Consider the following 15,874-nt stretch of genomic DNA (forward strand, 5'->3'; position numbering starts at 1 on the left):
CAGTTGACAAATATTTAATAGGAGTACGATTTCCTGGCCTACTTCTTTAAATTCTTGTGGATTCCTGAAAGCCATAAATTTGCACTAATGTAAGCAAGGACATATACCATAGGAGTACTGTTGTAACTTTCTTTATGAATTAGGTCCCAAATAAATTTTGACGTTACCTGAGACCTTTTGTATTTATTAAAATTCTGTCGCTATCGATCTATCAGCTGCACTGGTGTGGAATTCCTATAGCCCTAAGCCCAGGACCTATTGTTTGGAGTCAAGGGCAACAAGTTTTCAAGTTTATTTTGTCTTTGGGATAAGCAGGCCCAACCCCCTGCAGAGCAAACCCTTTTGCTGCCAGTTTAAAGTGCCATAATTTTATGGATCATTGTGGGGCATTGTCAGCAATTATGGTAATATTTGTATCCACATGTTAATGCTGTTCGAATCCGAGGAGCAGGGTAATTAGGAATTTGGGGTTGGTCGGTTGGGGTAGTCTGGTTGCAGCTTCGGGTTGAATTCGAAGATAGGTTGTTTGGGTAAAGAATTGAGGAGCTTGAGATGTGTTTTTTTGCGTAGGGTAGTGGTGTTGTCTGTTGGTTGGAATAGGTGTTGAGGGTTCTAGGGAAAGGTGCAATTAGTGATCATACGTTTACGCATTTCCTTGGTTTTTACTGTACTTTTGCCAAGTGAAGTTGTGTTTGTTAGTACTTTGGGTTGTGATTTTAGAGTTGGTATGTTGTTTTTGATTGGTTCTGTGCTGTTGGGGTTATGTGATTGATTTGGGATGCTTTAATAGTAATTATGGTCACTAATTGGATGTATATGAGGGGTATGCAATTGTTATAGGCAGTATTTAGAGAGTAGTAATGGTTAAAGATGTTTTAACTATCTGGTTGCTTACCTGAACTTCCCATGGTAGAGATGCAGTATTTTTGACCGTAGGCCCTTTCCAGACCCAAACCGATAGCACCTTTTACCTAGATGCCCTAAACCTTAGTATTACATAGCCCTAGTAATAAGGTGACCCAGGTCAATGGGAGCCCTGGGCCCCGGAAACAGTTACAACGTAAATCCTGAGTCCTAGGGCCAATAGGAACACTAACCATGGGAATCATTAGGAGGCCAAGCCCTAACCCCTACAGTCAATTGGAACCCTAGCCCTATCAAACAATAGGAGGTAAAGTCCGAAATCTTTGGGGCAATTGGAACCCTAGCCCTAGTAGGAATCCTAACTGTATGAACCAAAAGGAGGCCAAACCCTAAACGGTACAACCAATAGGACCCGAGCCACCAAAAGTAGACAATGCCCTAAACCCTAGAGCAAAAGCGAACAGTAGCCCTATGAACCAATCGGCTGCCAAGCCCTGAACCTTCGATCTAATTGGAACCTTAGCCCTAGGAATCAATAAGAGGCCAAGTACTACAACCAATACGAACACTAACGCTAGGAATGAATAGGAGACCAAGAACTAAACCTTACAACCAATAGGAACACTATCCCTGTGGACCATTTGGAAACCAGGCCCTATGTCCTACAACCAACTCTAGCTGGATAGAGCAGATCAATTTAAACTTAAGGGACTATGCAGGTGGGAGGGGAAGAGGAAGGTCTGCTCGGATGACTCTGGCAAAATGCCCAATCAATTAGCCTACAATTGTTGTGCAGAGGGGAAAGGGAGCTGCTGCTCAGCCCACAATCTTGGTTGGGCGCTGTCCCAACACACACTATACAGTTCCTGTTGAACACTGCAGGGAAGGCCTAATTTAAAGCCAGTAAAAACATGCTATCATGCTACACCTAAGCTAGGTTTTGAATCAACCTTTTATCTTTTTTGCTTGTCTTTTACGGAGGGTTACTCTTTTGACATTTATGTGTCGTTTAAAAAAATGAAAGTTATGCAGGCATGCACACATAAACAACAGATTAAAATGTGAAATTGCCCAGCAAAAGCCGCCTGTTCTGACCAACTTTTCCCTGACCTTACTTTCTGGGCTGCTCAGGTTCTCAAACTGGGATGTGGGGGGGGGGGGGGGGGGCACTGAATGAAGATATCTATCTTGTGATTCCTTTCCCAAACTGTTGTGCGGAGGGTGAAGGGGGCCACTGCTGAGCTCACAAGGCTCTCTTCTTTCATGCGCAGTAGTCGCAAACCTAGTTATTTAAGCTGACTTGAAGCACAGTCTTGTTGCATAGACCCATAGTAGGAGGAGCCTTCTCTGCCTGTCATCTCACCGAGGCAACTGGAACAATTTAAGGCTAAATCTGGATCATGGTAGCCCTCCTGCCCTAGACTGGTTTAAATCTTGTTTTTATAACATGAAATGCTGTATTATATCGCCATCCTGTCGATCCGCAGCAGTTTTTTTCCTTATGTGACATTCTGCAAGGTCTGCTCTGTAACCAGTTCTTTCTTGGAAGCGACCTTTACCCAACAATATTGGAGGGTTTTGCATAATAATAGTGTCATATTTGAACAATGCCATTTTATCCGAAGACTTGATAAAACAGTCCAGGAGACACATGAAGATCTGTCAAATTCCTTATTAGCAGTTGTACATTGGATGTACTGCCGCTCCATAAGATTAAATAGATCTAACACCAAGGTCCTTATTCTTGGCAGAAATAGTCTCAGGGTCCCTTCAATGTGGCCGGTTATCCTCAGACCCTCTCCAGCTGAGAAAGTCAAGAAATTAGTTTTTTTTTATTGATAAAGTCTTTAATATGGTCAACAAACAATGCCGTATTTGCAGCGTGTTTTCTTAAGCGTAAAGTCCATTGGAAAGTCTTCCAATTCATACTCACTGCTTTGAGAGCCCTGCTGTCTAATTCAGCCTTTCACGCACATCTGGATTATGCCAGTGCCTGCTATTTAGGACTTCCAGCAGATCACTGGGTAAGCGTCAACTCATCCAGAACTTTGCAGTTAGGACATTTTTTTAAACCTTGGTCAATTTGACATGGTATCCAACGCTCGCCGGACCCTTCTGGCTTCCATTTGAAAGAAGAGTACAATTTAAAGCTTTATGCTATTGCTGCAATGGTTGCTCCCAGGATCTATAGTTGTGGCAGGTATTTAATCGGATAAGTTATCGCTTTTAGTAATTTCTCTGATTTCTTGGGCAAGAGCATGTGGAAAGTCCTTTTCAGTGGCTGCTGCATATCTGTGGAATAGGCTCCCAAGTTTCTCGTCGGTTGAAGGAAAATCTGCAATCGTTTTATTTATTTTACAGTTGATATCACCATATGGGCGTTCAACTGCGCTTTACAAATTTTCATTCTTTCTTCCATTAAGTGACTTGTTAAAATCCGAATGACGTTGTAACGTGCCTAGGTCTATGTATTAAGAAATCTCCCGAAACACATAACTTCCAGTAATGGCCATGCAACTAATGCCAGAATTCATACTGTTCTGTTATGAAAAGGACCACTGTAGTTACGGGGCAGGGGAGGTAGAGGGTAGCTAAATTATGCAGCAAGAAAAGCTAAATTATAGGTCGGAACTTCACACATTCTGTATTACTATTTTAGCATGTTTTCACGCAAACACTTTCTGTGCAAAGATTTCATCTCATTAGTGCCAACTTGACACCCAAATACAGAATGAAACAACAGAAAGGTGACTAGTCAATCTTTGTGAAGGGCCTTTCACTGCGCGACAGCACGTGCTGCCCCGTTTTTGTAACGTTTGAGCTGGAGACCATTTTTTTGCTGCAATCTATAGATTATGCAGCAGATGATGGATTTTGTGGCAAATGTGACAAATCCATAATTCTGTGGAGAAAGCTGCAGCTGCAAACGCACATAATTCCAGTGGCCCTGGGCTATGAACAACTCGATTTGATCAAACTTTAAACACACAAAACCATTTATGAGACATAATGTTGAAATGTGTAACTTTTCAAAACATCTCACAGAACTAGGATAGCAGAATGGGCCTTGTACCTGTTGAAAATACTAATAACTACACCCATATGGTTTCTGTTGAGGGACAAAAGTAGACATTTTGATCCCACTACACCCTGCACTGCAGGAGTTGCTTGACACATCGTTCATAACTTAGCAACATCAATTTCGTCGATTTCTTCTGTGTCTAGTACTTGCTCCTCTACTAATGTGTACCGTTTGCCTCTTACAAATGTTTTTAATGACTTTTGTACACATCATTTTTAATGACCGCTTTTGTTCTTTCTGCCAGGCTGTGGGATCACCTCTACTTCTTGAAGAGTAATCTGCAGACCGCGTTCATTCGCCCATATGAGGAGCAGCTGATGCCCCTTCATCTAAAGCCATCCCATGCTGCCTCTCTTCCAAGACCTTTCCAGCACCGTCCCTTCCAGGACATCATGAGCTGCTTCCGTTCACCTTCTTTGCAGAGCATTTTTCTTTTATAACTGAAGGCGATCAAAGATCAGTCTTGTGTTTTCCTGCGATTAGCGATTACCAAGAGTGCTGTAATCAGAGTGCACAGTTCCTCTCTTGTGGAACCTGTCCTTTTATTCATGAGATGGAGGCAGCGATGGCAGCTCAGCAATTTCTCCTCTTCTTGTGTCTGGTACTGGCGTGCACCACAGCTACGCCACCAAATATTGTGTTGATTTTGGCTGACGATTTGGGCTACGGTGATCTGGGTTGTTATGGTCACCCTTCCTCCTTGACCCCAAACCTGGACAAGTTAGCAGCTCGAGGACTGAGGTTCACTGATTTCTACACCAGCTGTTCAGTGTGTACCCCCTCCAGGTATGTACCATTGCACTCCTGCTCACCACTCATTACTATAAACACACGTCTCCTAATAATGTCCACATTGGCTTCCTGAATTTGTATATGATTGTCAAGAGTGTGAATGTTAGCCTTATTCCCTTCTGGGATTGTTTTTTGTGTTCAAGTTATCCTCCGAAACGTTCACGTTCTACCTTAAAATGGAAGGATGTAAAGCTCCAGATGTCTAAACAGGTGAACTTTAATGGTTTCTCAGTCAGTTATGTTTCCAGTAAACAATTACATTGCAGTAGTGAGCAGTTGGCTTCAGTGATTAGACCTATGAAGTTTAAAGGCATGAAGGTACCTGAAAATAAACCTATTGTTTATGCGGTATTACTGTGCCAACGTGTTTATGCTTAGTGTATTTAAGCTATACCATTGTAACAGCCTATATTTTTTGCATCGCCTTAGATGATGAAATGTCTTTTACCAGGCATCATAACCTGTGTTTTCAGGCTGCAGATCTTTGGAATTGGGCACCAAATGTTGTGTGGTGTTTTTTCACATTTTCTCTTAGCATATTTGTGTATTTTTTCCAGAGAAAGCTAAGCCAGTGCCAAGGCACAGGCTCTCTGAGGTCCGTGTAGGTAAAGAGAATATCTTTGCTGGCCATGTAACAAACAGGCATTTGCAATGCAATAGGTCTCACAGTTTCAAAAGTTTAGGCTAATAGCGTTGCAAATGCCTTTTATTTACGTTTTGGGTTTTAAAACATAAATAAAAAGCATTGTTATTTACATTATCAATAGCTCAAACTTGTTAAATGCGAGACTTATTGCTTTGCAAATGCTTGTTAAGAATTCTCCCCTGACCTTTCCACGAGCTGAAATACCATGTTTCATAAAATACGGGACTCTCGCAATCTGGCCAGGCTGCTGATGCCCGCATGGAGCAGGCCTGCGTGGATGGGGCGGTGGGCGGCCGTGGCTAGCACCTGGGCTAACCTGTTGCTGTAATGCAACCAGGACATCTGACACTTAACTGGCCTCTCGTAGGGGCGGGGGCAGGGGCCCTTGTGGCTGTGAGCGCGCGGCCGCCAGCCCCCGGGACCTGCCCAGAGCCCATGAGATGTGATGGGTTAGAGTTAGACAGTGTCCAGTAGATGCTGGAAAAAACATACACTTTTAGAAATTAAACATTGTGTGACCTTTTAAGCCAAGAGAATGAAGTGTGGGGCCCGGGAGGAAGAAGGGGGGCTGGACGGGGGTGGGGTGGGTGGGCTATGAGCGACGAGTCACCTGCTTCACCCATGCTCTCTTGCATGGGGGGGTAGAAGAAATGAAATGAGAGGGCAGGAGGAGGGAGAGTGGGGGCAGGAGGAGAGAAAGTGGGGGCAGGAGGAGAGAGGGAGAGGCAGGAGGAGGGAGATGGTGGGGGCAGGAGGAGGGCCCGAGAAGGAACGGCAGGAGGAGGGAAGGGCGACTACATGAAGAAGGTAGGGGGGCAGAGAAGGTCGAGAACAGAGATGGAAGAGTGAATGGGGACAGGAGGAAGGGGGGAATGGAGGACAGGAGGAGGGGGGACTTTAAGTAGGCAGAGGGAACTTTGTGGGATGGTTACACAAGGCCATTGCTCATTCACAAGATTCCTCTGCATAAGCAAACATACGTCACATCTGCCAGCAAGACCAAGGTTGGCACGGACAGCCCCCCTTTGGAGGCCCTTAACACTCCTCTAGTCCCACTCTTGGGGTACCGCAGGGCACCATCGTTTAGCAAGTTTGAACCCAATCCTTTTTTTAACAGGTCTGTGAGCTGAGACAAGCTTTAGGCATGTATGTGGAAGGCGCCAAGAAGACCTGCGGAGGTGTTAATGAGGAGCTTGGTTTATTTTTGATAGTTGTGGCCGGCCGTAACCAGTGGTTAACCAGGATTAAGGAGTGAGATCAGCAAAGTCTTCAGACTGACAACCTTCACTTCCTCGCATTATCCCAGCTAAGGGAAGCCGCAGGAGTTTGCACTCACCTCTCTTGCAAGAAATAAATAAAGGTAAAAAAATTCTTACACACAGGAGATAACCAGTGGTGCGCGTGCACCACAGAGGAGCGGGGGTGAGGGAGCGCACCAGCGAGGCGAACGCGCCCTGCTGCGCGTAATAGACACCAATGGGAATGGGCGGAGCAAAGGCGGGACATGCTCCCGCCTTTGCCCAATTTCGTGCCTTATGTTTTTTTTAAAAACACGCTAAAACCAATTGCCGCCGGCGAAAGCAAAACAACACACACAAGCGTTTGGTTAGCTTTCAGAACTCCTTACATGAAGTCTTGCACTGCGCGAGCAGTGCTGCGAACTGCAACGCTAAGCGCAAGACCTAAAAAGAATAACACACGACCCAGTAATTGTCAATGTGTTATAAAGCAATTTGATAGGGTTATGTTTCTGTAGCCTATTTCTGGATGACATACTCCTGCGTAGTCCACATTGCTACCTTTTGTATAACCATCCAACTCTCTGATTTTGTACTTTTGACCTACTTCACTAAAGTTTTTGACTATGCCTTCTGTTAATTATGTTTCTGTCCATGGTTATGGCTCCAACTTAATGTTCCCTTAGACATATTGTAACCAATTTCCTAACCTCTTCTCAAGCTCAGTGTAAATCACATGTAGCAACTGAGATATAAAACAAAAAACGAAAAATATACTTTTAAAAAGGTACAATGTATATTCTATAAATTAATATTGAATAAATGATGAGCTTCCCTTGTTATGCGGTGAGCGCCTTAAAATAATCCAATTCTATTTTTAACTTGAGAAACTAGATTGCCTTGTTAAAGTCTCGAACTGGAACTTTTCAGTAGTTGTTACTAAAGAGAGGTGGTCATGTCGATTTAACTCTATGCTGCTCACCCGTCCAAGGGAGCTGATGGCTAGAGGTCCATTAGATTTAGTATAAGTACATAGATAAGTGCTTAATTATCATATCAAACGTATGCTTTATATTTTATAGTAAGCGTCTCCTTCTGGGCCAAAGAAAGAAAATCAAGAGCATATCTCTTCACTTATACTGAATTTATTCTGTCTTATTCTCCAGGACAGGCAATAGCCTTCAACATTGCTAAGCAGAATAGCAATTTACTACTAATGTTGCCTCAATAACATGTGCAAAATAAATTATCCGATGTTAATAGAAAAAAGCCTCACACAAACCTAGTTTGCATAGCCTTGGAAAAGGTCAACAGGTCTGATGAATCTGGGCTGGGTACCTTCTTGTCAGGAAAGGGAAGACTGGGAGGATCATTTATACCATGGTAGGAGCCTGTCTGCCAGCTGGTGCACTAGGTAACAGAGGCTTTGGCCTCTGCTTCACTTGAGAGGAAGCAACCACTGTAGTCAGCTATTCCCACCTGCCTGATCTCTGTACCTTCGGTTTGCAGCAGGCACGGTAGATGCACTTTTGGGAATACTAGTGTGAGCAGGGCCACGTTTTTTATTCAGCATTTTTCTTTGATTTTCAAATGTACCTACCAATGCTGGACTTTGTTACCCTTTTTCTGAAAAGGAAAACCCCAATAACCCAGTGAAACATGAGGGTTTCTGCTTGTATTTCAGGGTCATTTAATGTTGTCTTGAATGGTGGTCCTTAGCAGGTGAAGTCAATGACACTCACCTGCCCTAAAGAGGGTAAGAAACCATCACAATGGTGGTCTAGAGGTGACTGGGCAGTCGGATCAAGGGTTTCTGACGGCTCTGTCATCTGAAACCCTGGGTTCCTCCACATCTAAATGCGATTGCGGGGGTGGGGCTGTGAGGCTCGAGGAGGGGGCAACTGCTGTTTTTAGGCAAATATATCAACTGCTAAATTAAAAGTTATGAAAATAATACCGTGGCAGCTCTTAAGGCATTTCTTATTTGTAAATTACAAAAGAATTGCAGTTTGTGAAGTTCTATTTTCATTGCTAGCTCAAATGATTTGAGGTGACTGGATACCAAAACATACCGGGGTTTTGAGATCTATATCGTGTCACAGTCCTGAAATCCCTATATTTGGAACACTTTGGACATCCAAAGCATGTACTGTCGTGTAGTTCCCATTAATCCGTAGGATCTGTGCATTTGTTGGACAACATAAACTTTGGGTGCAGTGCCTAGACGGATTCCAATTCAGAAAAGGGGGTGGTGATGAACAGAGTGTCTGAATTAAGCAGACCACTCTTACCCAGTCCAAAGATCAGGGCTTGATCCATCACCGTTATTTATCTCACTGCACCATCCCAGCTCAGAACCTGGCTATATGCAAATCAGTCTGTCCCTGGCCCAGTGCATCATGGGAACAGGGCAGACTAAACTACCAAGCCAATTCTTCACCAGAAAGGAGACAAGCTACTGGGGACCGGTTTCTGGCATTTCAGCCGTCTTCGGCCCGGCTTGCTTGAATCCTGATGGTGCAGTGAGAAAGGGACTCATGTCTGAGTATACCCTGCCACACCTATAGTGGCCAAAAACGATTCAGAAAAGGGGGTGGTGATGAACAGAGTGTCTGAATTAAGCAGACCATTCTTACCCAGTCCAAAGATCAGGGCTTGATCCATCACCGTTATTTATCTCACTGCACCATCCCAGCTCAGAACCTGGCTATATGCAAATCAGTCTGGCCCTGGCCCAGTGCATCATGGGAACAGGGCAGACTAAACTACCAAGCTAATTCTTCACCAGAAAGGAGACAAGCTACCGGGGACCGGTTTCTGGCATTTCAGCCGTCTTCGGCCCGGCTTGCTTGAATCCTGATGGTGCAGTGAGAAAGGGACTCATGTCTGAGTATACCCTGCCACACCTATAGTGGCCAAAAACGATTCAGAAAAGGGGGTGGTGATGAACAGAGTGTCTGAATTAAGCAGACCACTCTTACCCAGTCCAAAGATCAGGGCTTGATCCATCACTGTTATTTATCTCACTGCACCATCCCAGCTCAGAACCTGGCTATATGCAAATCTGACTAAAGAATAAAACAATTTATTGTCTGAGCGCTTCGTCAAAGAACCCTAGATGCAAGACCCTCTACAGAGATATAATTCCAAGCACCTGGTCTATTTACTATCTCATCCCAGAATCTCTAGTCCCTCTTAGCAGATTTGATTGACTTGGATTGAACAAATTATTAACTGGTGCAAGTAATAGGTCCTTGCATGAACAAGATTGCGGGCAGAAAGTAAGGTAGGCTAGTAGCGGCTCTATGGCCGCAGGTTTGAACTCTCTGGTAAACTGTTGCTTCATAAACTCCAGGTCCAATGCACAAGTTATTGACAACAGATTGTAACAGTGACAATCCTGACAATGGGGATTTGAGATTCAATAATAATTTTAATCAGGCTGTTTCGCAAAACCCTCCTCAGCCAAAAGTGACTGGGGTAGCCTTAAGTTATAAATTATGTACCAGGCCAGCCGTGTCATATACGAACTGCTCTTCTGGAACATCGCTGGTATTGCAAACAATTTAAATCACGTTAACTGGACTGGCATGATAATGGACCAACACATTGTCTGCCTACAGGAGGCATGGTTTTACAGCAACCTACATATTAATGAGTTCTACTCCGTATTCACACCGGCTACTCCATCAACATCAGGACACCATAGAGGGGGCTTGCTAATCCTAGTCTCTTGCTGACAAGATAGTTAAAACTTACCTAAATCTCCCCTGTTTCCAGAGAATTTGCTTGTCTTCCATTGCATCTCAAGTTATTGTATTGATTAATTTTCATCACAACAATTTTAGCTGTAGGAACACTAATAGTGGACTCGCTTGACTCGGCCCTTAGTATGGTCCTGGATGGATTTAAGGGGCAATATGTTGTCATATCAGGAGGTGATTTTAATTGTTGATTGTGTTCCATCTCTAAAAATGCAGGTTGTGTTCTGTGGGGGAACGATACTGTGGACTGATCGCATTTTGAGCATAACCCATGTGGTGACATGCTGAACAGAGTTTTAGTGAGGCAGTATCTAAATCTCACCTGGGAATTAGTTCAGGCTTTAGCTACTAGTTATGTTTAAGGGCAAGGGCTCTGGCAGCCTGATTGATTTTATTGCCATATCCAAAGAGCGGGTTAAAAAAGTTTCTACCTTTACTATTGCACAGAGTTGCCCGAGTGTTCATAATCTTATAGTTTAGAAATTATTTTTAGATGTGTCTCTATCCTAAATAACCTCTGATAGCAGCTATACCTAGTTGGGTGTAGCTGACCCCCCGGGCACCGATATGTGCTGTATCAGCTCTAAGTTTTCTGTTTCTCAGGTACCAAGTTTATATTCCAAATAAAACGGTTAATCCATTGTTCATATATATTTCATTTATTCTTCATGAAATTATTTTCAAGAATTTTTTTTCCATTATTTCACATGAAAATCCAATGCATTTCGGCAGTGTATAACTGCCTTCATCAGGGAAATAGTAAATCTACAATTCAAAGAAACATGGTTGTAATCTTGTGTACATCTAGGCATATTACATCAGATTTAACTCAACTGTTCGTTATATACAATCATATTGTTTTAACTAAATCAACGGGCGTACTATCTCAAATTAGTAGTCACTTTGGGTTCTCATTTAGCTTGTATAGAAATGTTATTAAACAAGGTCCTTCTAAATGTCACACCGTTTCTTAAGACAGTTACGATCACCAGACTCGGTTTCTAACTGTTGTTTCCTGCCATCTTCAAAAGCGGTTAAAACGTGAGAGCCTCGCATTACGCGCTGGCAGTGTTAGTTTGAACAGAATCGAATGTTAAACCATGTGCGTTAAATGTGCGCGTTATCAGGTATATTAGGCTCGCTTTTACTAAGAAGGGTATTGTTTCTGCTAAGAAGGAGAATTTATTCATTCTTGTCTTACGCGCTTAAACAGCCTGTGTATGGCTGCTTGTCTGCTTACCTCGGCGTTTCTGCTTGTCACGCCATTCCTCTACGGACTGATCCTGCTCTCCTCCGGTGTTACGCCCCTCGCGCCTGCGCACTATTTAACTCCCGCTGACCCGTTTTTTATATGTGTATTCGCGCTAACTTTATTAAGTTCCTATTGAAGGGGATCTATACCAGTGCTCGCTACCACTATGTGTCTGTGCTGCTGCCGCGCTAGCACGATGTTAGTGTAAACTGTTGGTGCTATACTCAAAGGTGTCAACGCAATGAGAATACTTTACTCATTTTAAATAACACAAATCATTATAAATAACAAAGAAATTCTGTTCTTTCATTAAGTCCTCCGGGCTTCAAGCTGCCCAGATTATAAATCCAGTAATTCTCCTGTTTGAGTAACCTAGTTTTATTCATGGAACCTTCCATTCTGGGCAGTGTTTCAAGAATTTGTGGATATAGGGAACGTGCACCGCCTTGGCTTTGTCAATGGTTTATACTGTGCTCATGGGAATCACTCCCCTCCTGGAGTGTTCTAAATAAATGCTCACCGGTTGCACACCTATAGATCCATAGGTGCATCTCCCATGGCACCAGTGTGTTTGCTGAATCAGCTAAAGTTTTAATTCAAAAAATTCCAATCAGCCGTTATGTCTTTTTAAAGTAGAATTGTATTTCACATTGTTCATAGTTATCACAATGTTTTTTCATTCATCGTTTGTAGCGACATAATCCAATGCATTTCGGTGAATAGGTTCACCTTCGTCAGGGATTTTCTACAAACAAAATAAACAGTATACATTGTAACATTTCTTAAATAAACAGTAGTTACATTCACATTTTGTTATACCATTAGTATCTCTCACATGAATATCAGTGTTTTTTAAACTGAAAGTTTGCCTCCCACTTTTGGAGCGCGTTGATTAACTTCGACCCATTGTAATTAAGTGTAACACTCATGACATTTAGTTGATAAAGTTATATGAGTTGAAAACTTTATGTTTACCACACACAACAGTTGAAAGAAAAAACACGGTAAACTCCCACACTGCGCATGCGCAACTCACGCAGCGTCAGCGTTATTACTCAGAGTTAGAGAGCTCATTCCGTAACAGACCCAACCGCAGGCAGGAGCGGAAGGAGACGATCGAAGTAGCACAAGGTGAGCAAGGGCGAGAGTAAGGATAACCAGAATGGTAGCGAGTTTTTAACCGCGTGCAGTTCAGCTTTAAAGCCCATTCTTCCTTTTTTTAAATAACCACCGCCTAACAGACAGCTAATCTTTAGCGCCTTAGTATCACGGTAACCGAACGCACATTAGCACTAACTCTAGTGGGAGGCAAACTTTCAGTTTAAAAAACACTGATATTCATGTGAGAGATACAAATGGTATAACAAAATGTGAATGTAACTACTGTTTATTTAAGAAATGTTACAATGTATACTGTTTATTTTGTTTGTAGAAAATCCCTGACGAAGGTGAACCTATTCACCGAAATGCATTGGATTATGTCGCTACAAACGATGAATGAAAAAACATTGTGATAACTATGAACAATGTGAAATACAATTCTACTTTAAAGAGACATAACGGCTGATTGGAATTTTTTGAATTAAAACTTTAGCTGATTCAGCAAACACACTGGTGCCATGGGAGATGCACCTATGGATCTATAGGTGTGCAACCGGTGAGCAGTGTTTCAAGAACACATACTCGTAGTTGGCTGACATTGTGTTGCATCTGCGTGAAATGTTCCGCTACACTGGTTTTCTTGGTTTTAAGTCTGATGGTACTTTTATATTCGTTTATGCGGATTTTTAATTTGCGTTCAGTGTGTCCCACATAAACGTCTCCACAAGGACATTTAATCATGTTGATTAGGTTGCTTGAGTCACATGTTGCATTCACTTTTAATGATATGGGATAACCCTTTTGTGGGTGTGTTATACTTGATTCTTTGATAATGTTGTTGCATGTGCTGCAGTTATAACACGGGATCGTACCCCGGAATGGTGTTTCAATGGATTTTTCAACCTGTGGTTTTAGGAAGTCTGCTAAATTTTTGGCACGGGTATGTGCAAAAATTGGTTCCTCTGAAAAAATTCCTTTGAAGTCTGGTTCCATTGTGAGCATTGGCCAATGTTTTTTGATAATTTGTTTGAATTGGGTACTGACTGTGGAGAATTTACTCACGCATGTGATGCGGTTGCTAGGTACGGGTGTTTTCCGGATTAATAGCTCTTGTCTGGATTTTTGTTGAGCTCGTATTAGTGCGGCTTGAGTGATATCTGAAGGATATCCCCTTTCAATGAATCTTTGTTTCATTACATTCATTTGTTCTCTACATTTTGAAGCCTCTGAGACCACTCTCTTCACCCGTAGCATCTGAGAATATGGGAGGTGTTTTTTAAGGGCTGGAGGATGGTGACTTTTGAATTGCAACAGGTTGTTTCTGTCTGTTTGCTTACGATATAGGTTTGTGGAAAATACATCAACTTCTTTAGTTATCTCAACATCCAGGTATTGTATTCTAGATTCGTGGATGTTCCATGTGAATCCAATTTGATCTATTCTCGAATCCATAATTTGTAATTGATGTTCTAGTAGGTTATGAGAACCTTTCCATATCAAAAAAATGTCATCTATAAATCGTACATACATGACGATATTGTTGTTCCAGATCGTGTCTTGAAATACATGTGCTTCCTCAAATGCTGCCATAAACAAATTTGCATACGCCGGAGCGGCGCAATTTCCCATGGATGTCCCACTTTGTTGTATAAACCATTTCTTGTCTTGTTCAAAATAACTGTGTAGTAATGTAAACTGCATTAGTTCTAAAAGAAATAATTGCTGTTCCTGTGAGTAATCACTTTCTAGAAGGGCGCTTTCAATAGCTTCCAATCCCTGCTGATGCGGTATTGAGGTATAGAGGGCTTTTACACTGCCGAAATGCATTGGATTTTCATGTGAAATAATGGAAAAAAAATTCTTGAAAATAATTTCATGAAGAATAAATGAAATATATATGAACAATGGATTAACCGTTTTATTTGGAATATAAACTTGGTACCTGAGAAACAGAAAACTTAGAGCTGATACAGCACATATCGGTGCCCGGGGGGTCAGCTACACCCAACTAGGTATAGCTGCTATCAGAGGTTCTACTTATATCTCTCCAGATGGGGAGAGAGCCCCGGAGGCACGAAAACAACGTTAATTTTCCAGTTTGAACCGCTGTGCTCTATCCTACACTCTCAGTACATTACTCTATCCTAAATAAACCATATTGGTCTTCAAATCGAGCACACTAGGAACAGAGGTATTCATTTCAAACGTTCTAACATTGATTCTGGGATTTTGATGAATGCTCTAATCGCTAAAAATAGGGACAATTTTACAGCCTGTTCAGGGGATGACTCCACTCCATCAAGCGTACTGAAGGCCTACGATGAAATCTGCAAATTTGTAACCGGTTCTCTTTTGGTTTCACAACCTCATGGGGAGCCAAGGCAAAAAAATAGTTTGGTAGTGCCTGTTCCCAAGTCCACAGCCGGTTGAACAGGGCTGCAAAAAGGCTCCCTATGGATAGTGGAGAAGTGAGAATTTGCAGAAAACTTTACAGGAATATGATCATGGCAAGGAAGGAGACAAAGGGGGAGGCCTGGGAGCAGCTATGAAAGGCCAGTGACACCAATGAGGTTTCCCTATTTTGGAGAATTGTTAATTTCCCCTTCTTGAGAATGGCCCCAACTGCAGTACGGATGTGACTATCCCATCACATCCATGGGTGACACACATCCCCAAGGTTTGCAAACCCAACGGAATGGCTGATCTGATTAATAATATGGTGATCAGCATTGTTAGTTCCAACCTATCACACTGAAAGAGGTAATCTCGGTGTTGGAACGGTGTCCAAGTAATAAAGCCCCAGGTCCCGATGGAGTTCCTATTGATCTTTTTGAAATAATCTTGATAATTGGGTCATACTGTAAGTTAATATGTTGCATAGTGCAGCTCACGCTGGTCCACCCAGGTTGTGGTCAAATGCGATCATTGTCCAGAAAGGTTATTGAGGCGGTCAATGCTGCTCATGTCCCATCTCTCTCGTTGACTCTGCAGCTAAAGTGATGGGCAGAATCCTGCTAGACTGGCAGGAGACCTGGGCTGCTGAGAAAGGAATTTAAACGTCCATACAGTATGGGTTTAGGCAGAACCTGGGAACTATTGGCCAGTTTCTGAACCTACATCTCATCAGTAAATATG

At 42.6% G+C, this 15,874-nt stretch overlaps 1 protein-coding gene across 2 annotated transcripts in view; it reads left to right on the plus strand.

The window, feature by feature from the left end:
* LOC147750916 (arylsulfatase A-like) overlaps nt 1–15,874 on the plus strand; it is a 254,515-nt gene that overhangs the window by 46,793 nt on the left and 191,848 nt on the right. For both annotated transcript variants that reach the window (XM_086918825.1, XM_086918826.1), the window contains exon 2: nt 4,191–4,732. In XM_086918825.1, coding sequence (XP_086774951.1) covers nt 4,500–4,732 — 233 coding nt within the window. In that variant the 5' untranslated portion in view covers nt 4,191–4,499. The remainder of the gene's footprint in view (nt 1–4,190; nt 4,733–15,874) is intronic.

Source organism: Lissotriton vulgaris, chromosome 1_1 (assembly GCF_964263255.1).
Source record: "Lissotriton vulgaris chromosome 1_1, aLisVul1.2, whole genome shotgun sequence".
NCBI lineage: Eukaryota > Metazoa > Chordata > Amphibia > Caudata > Salamandridae > Lissotriton > Lissotriton vulgaris.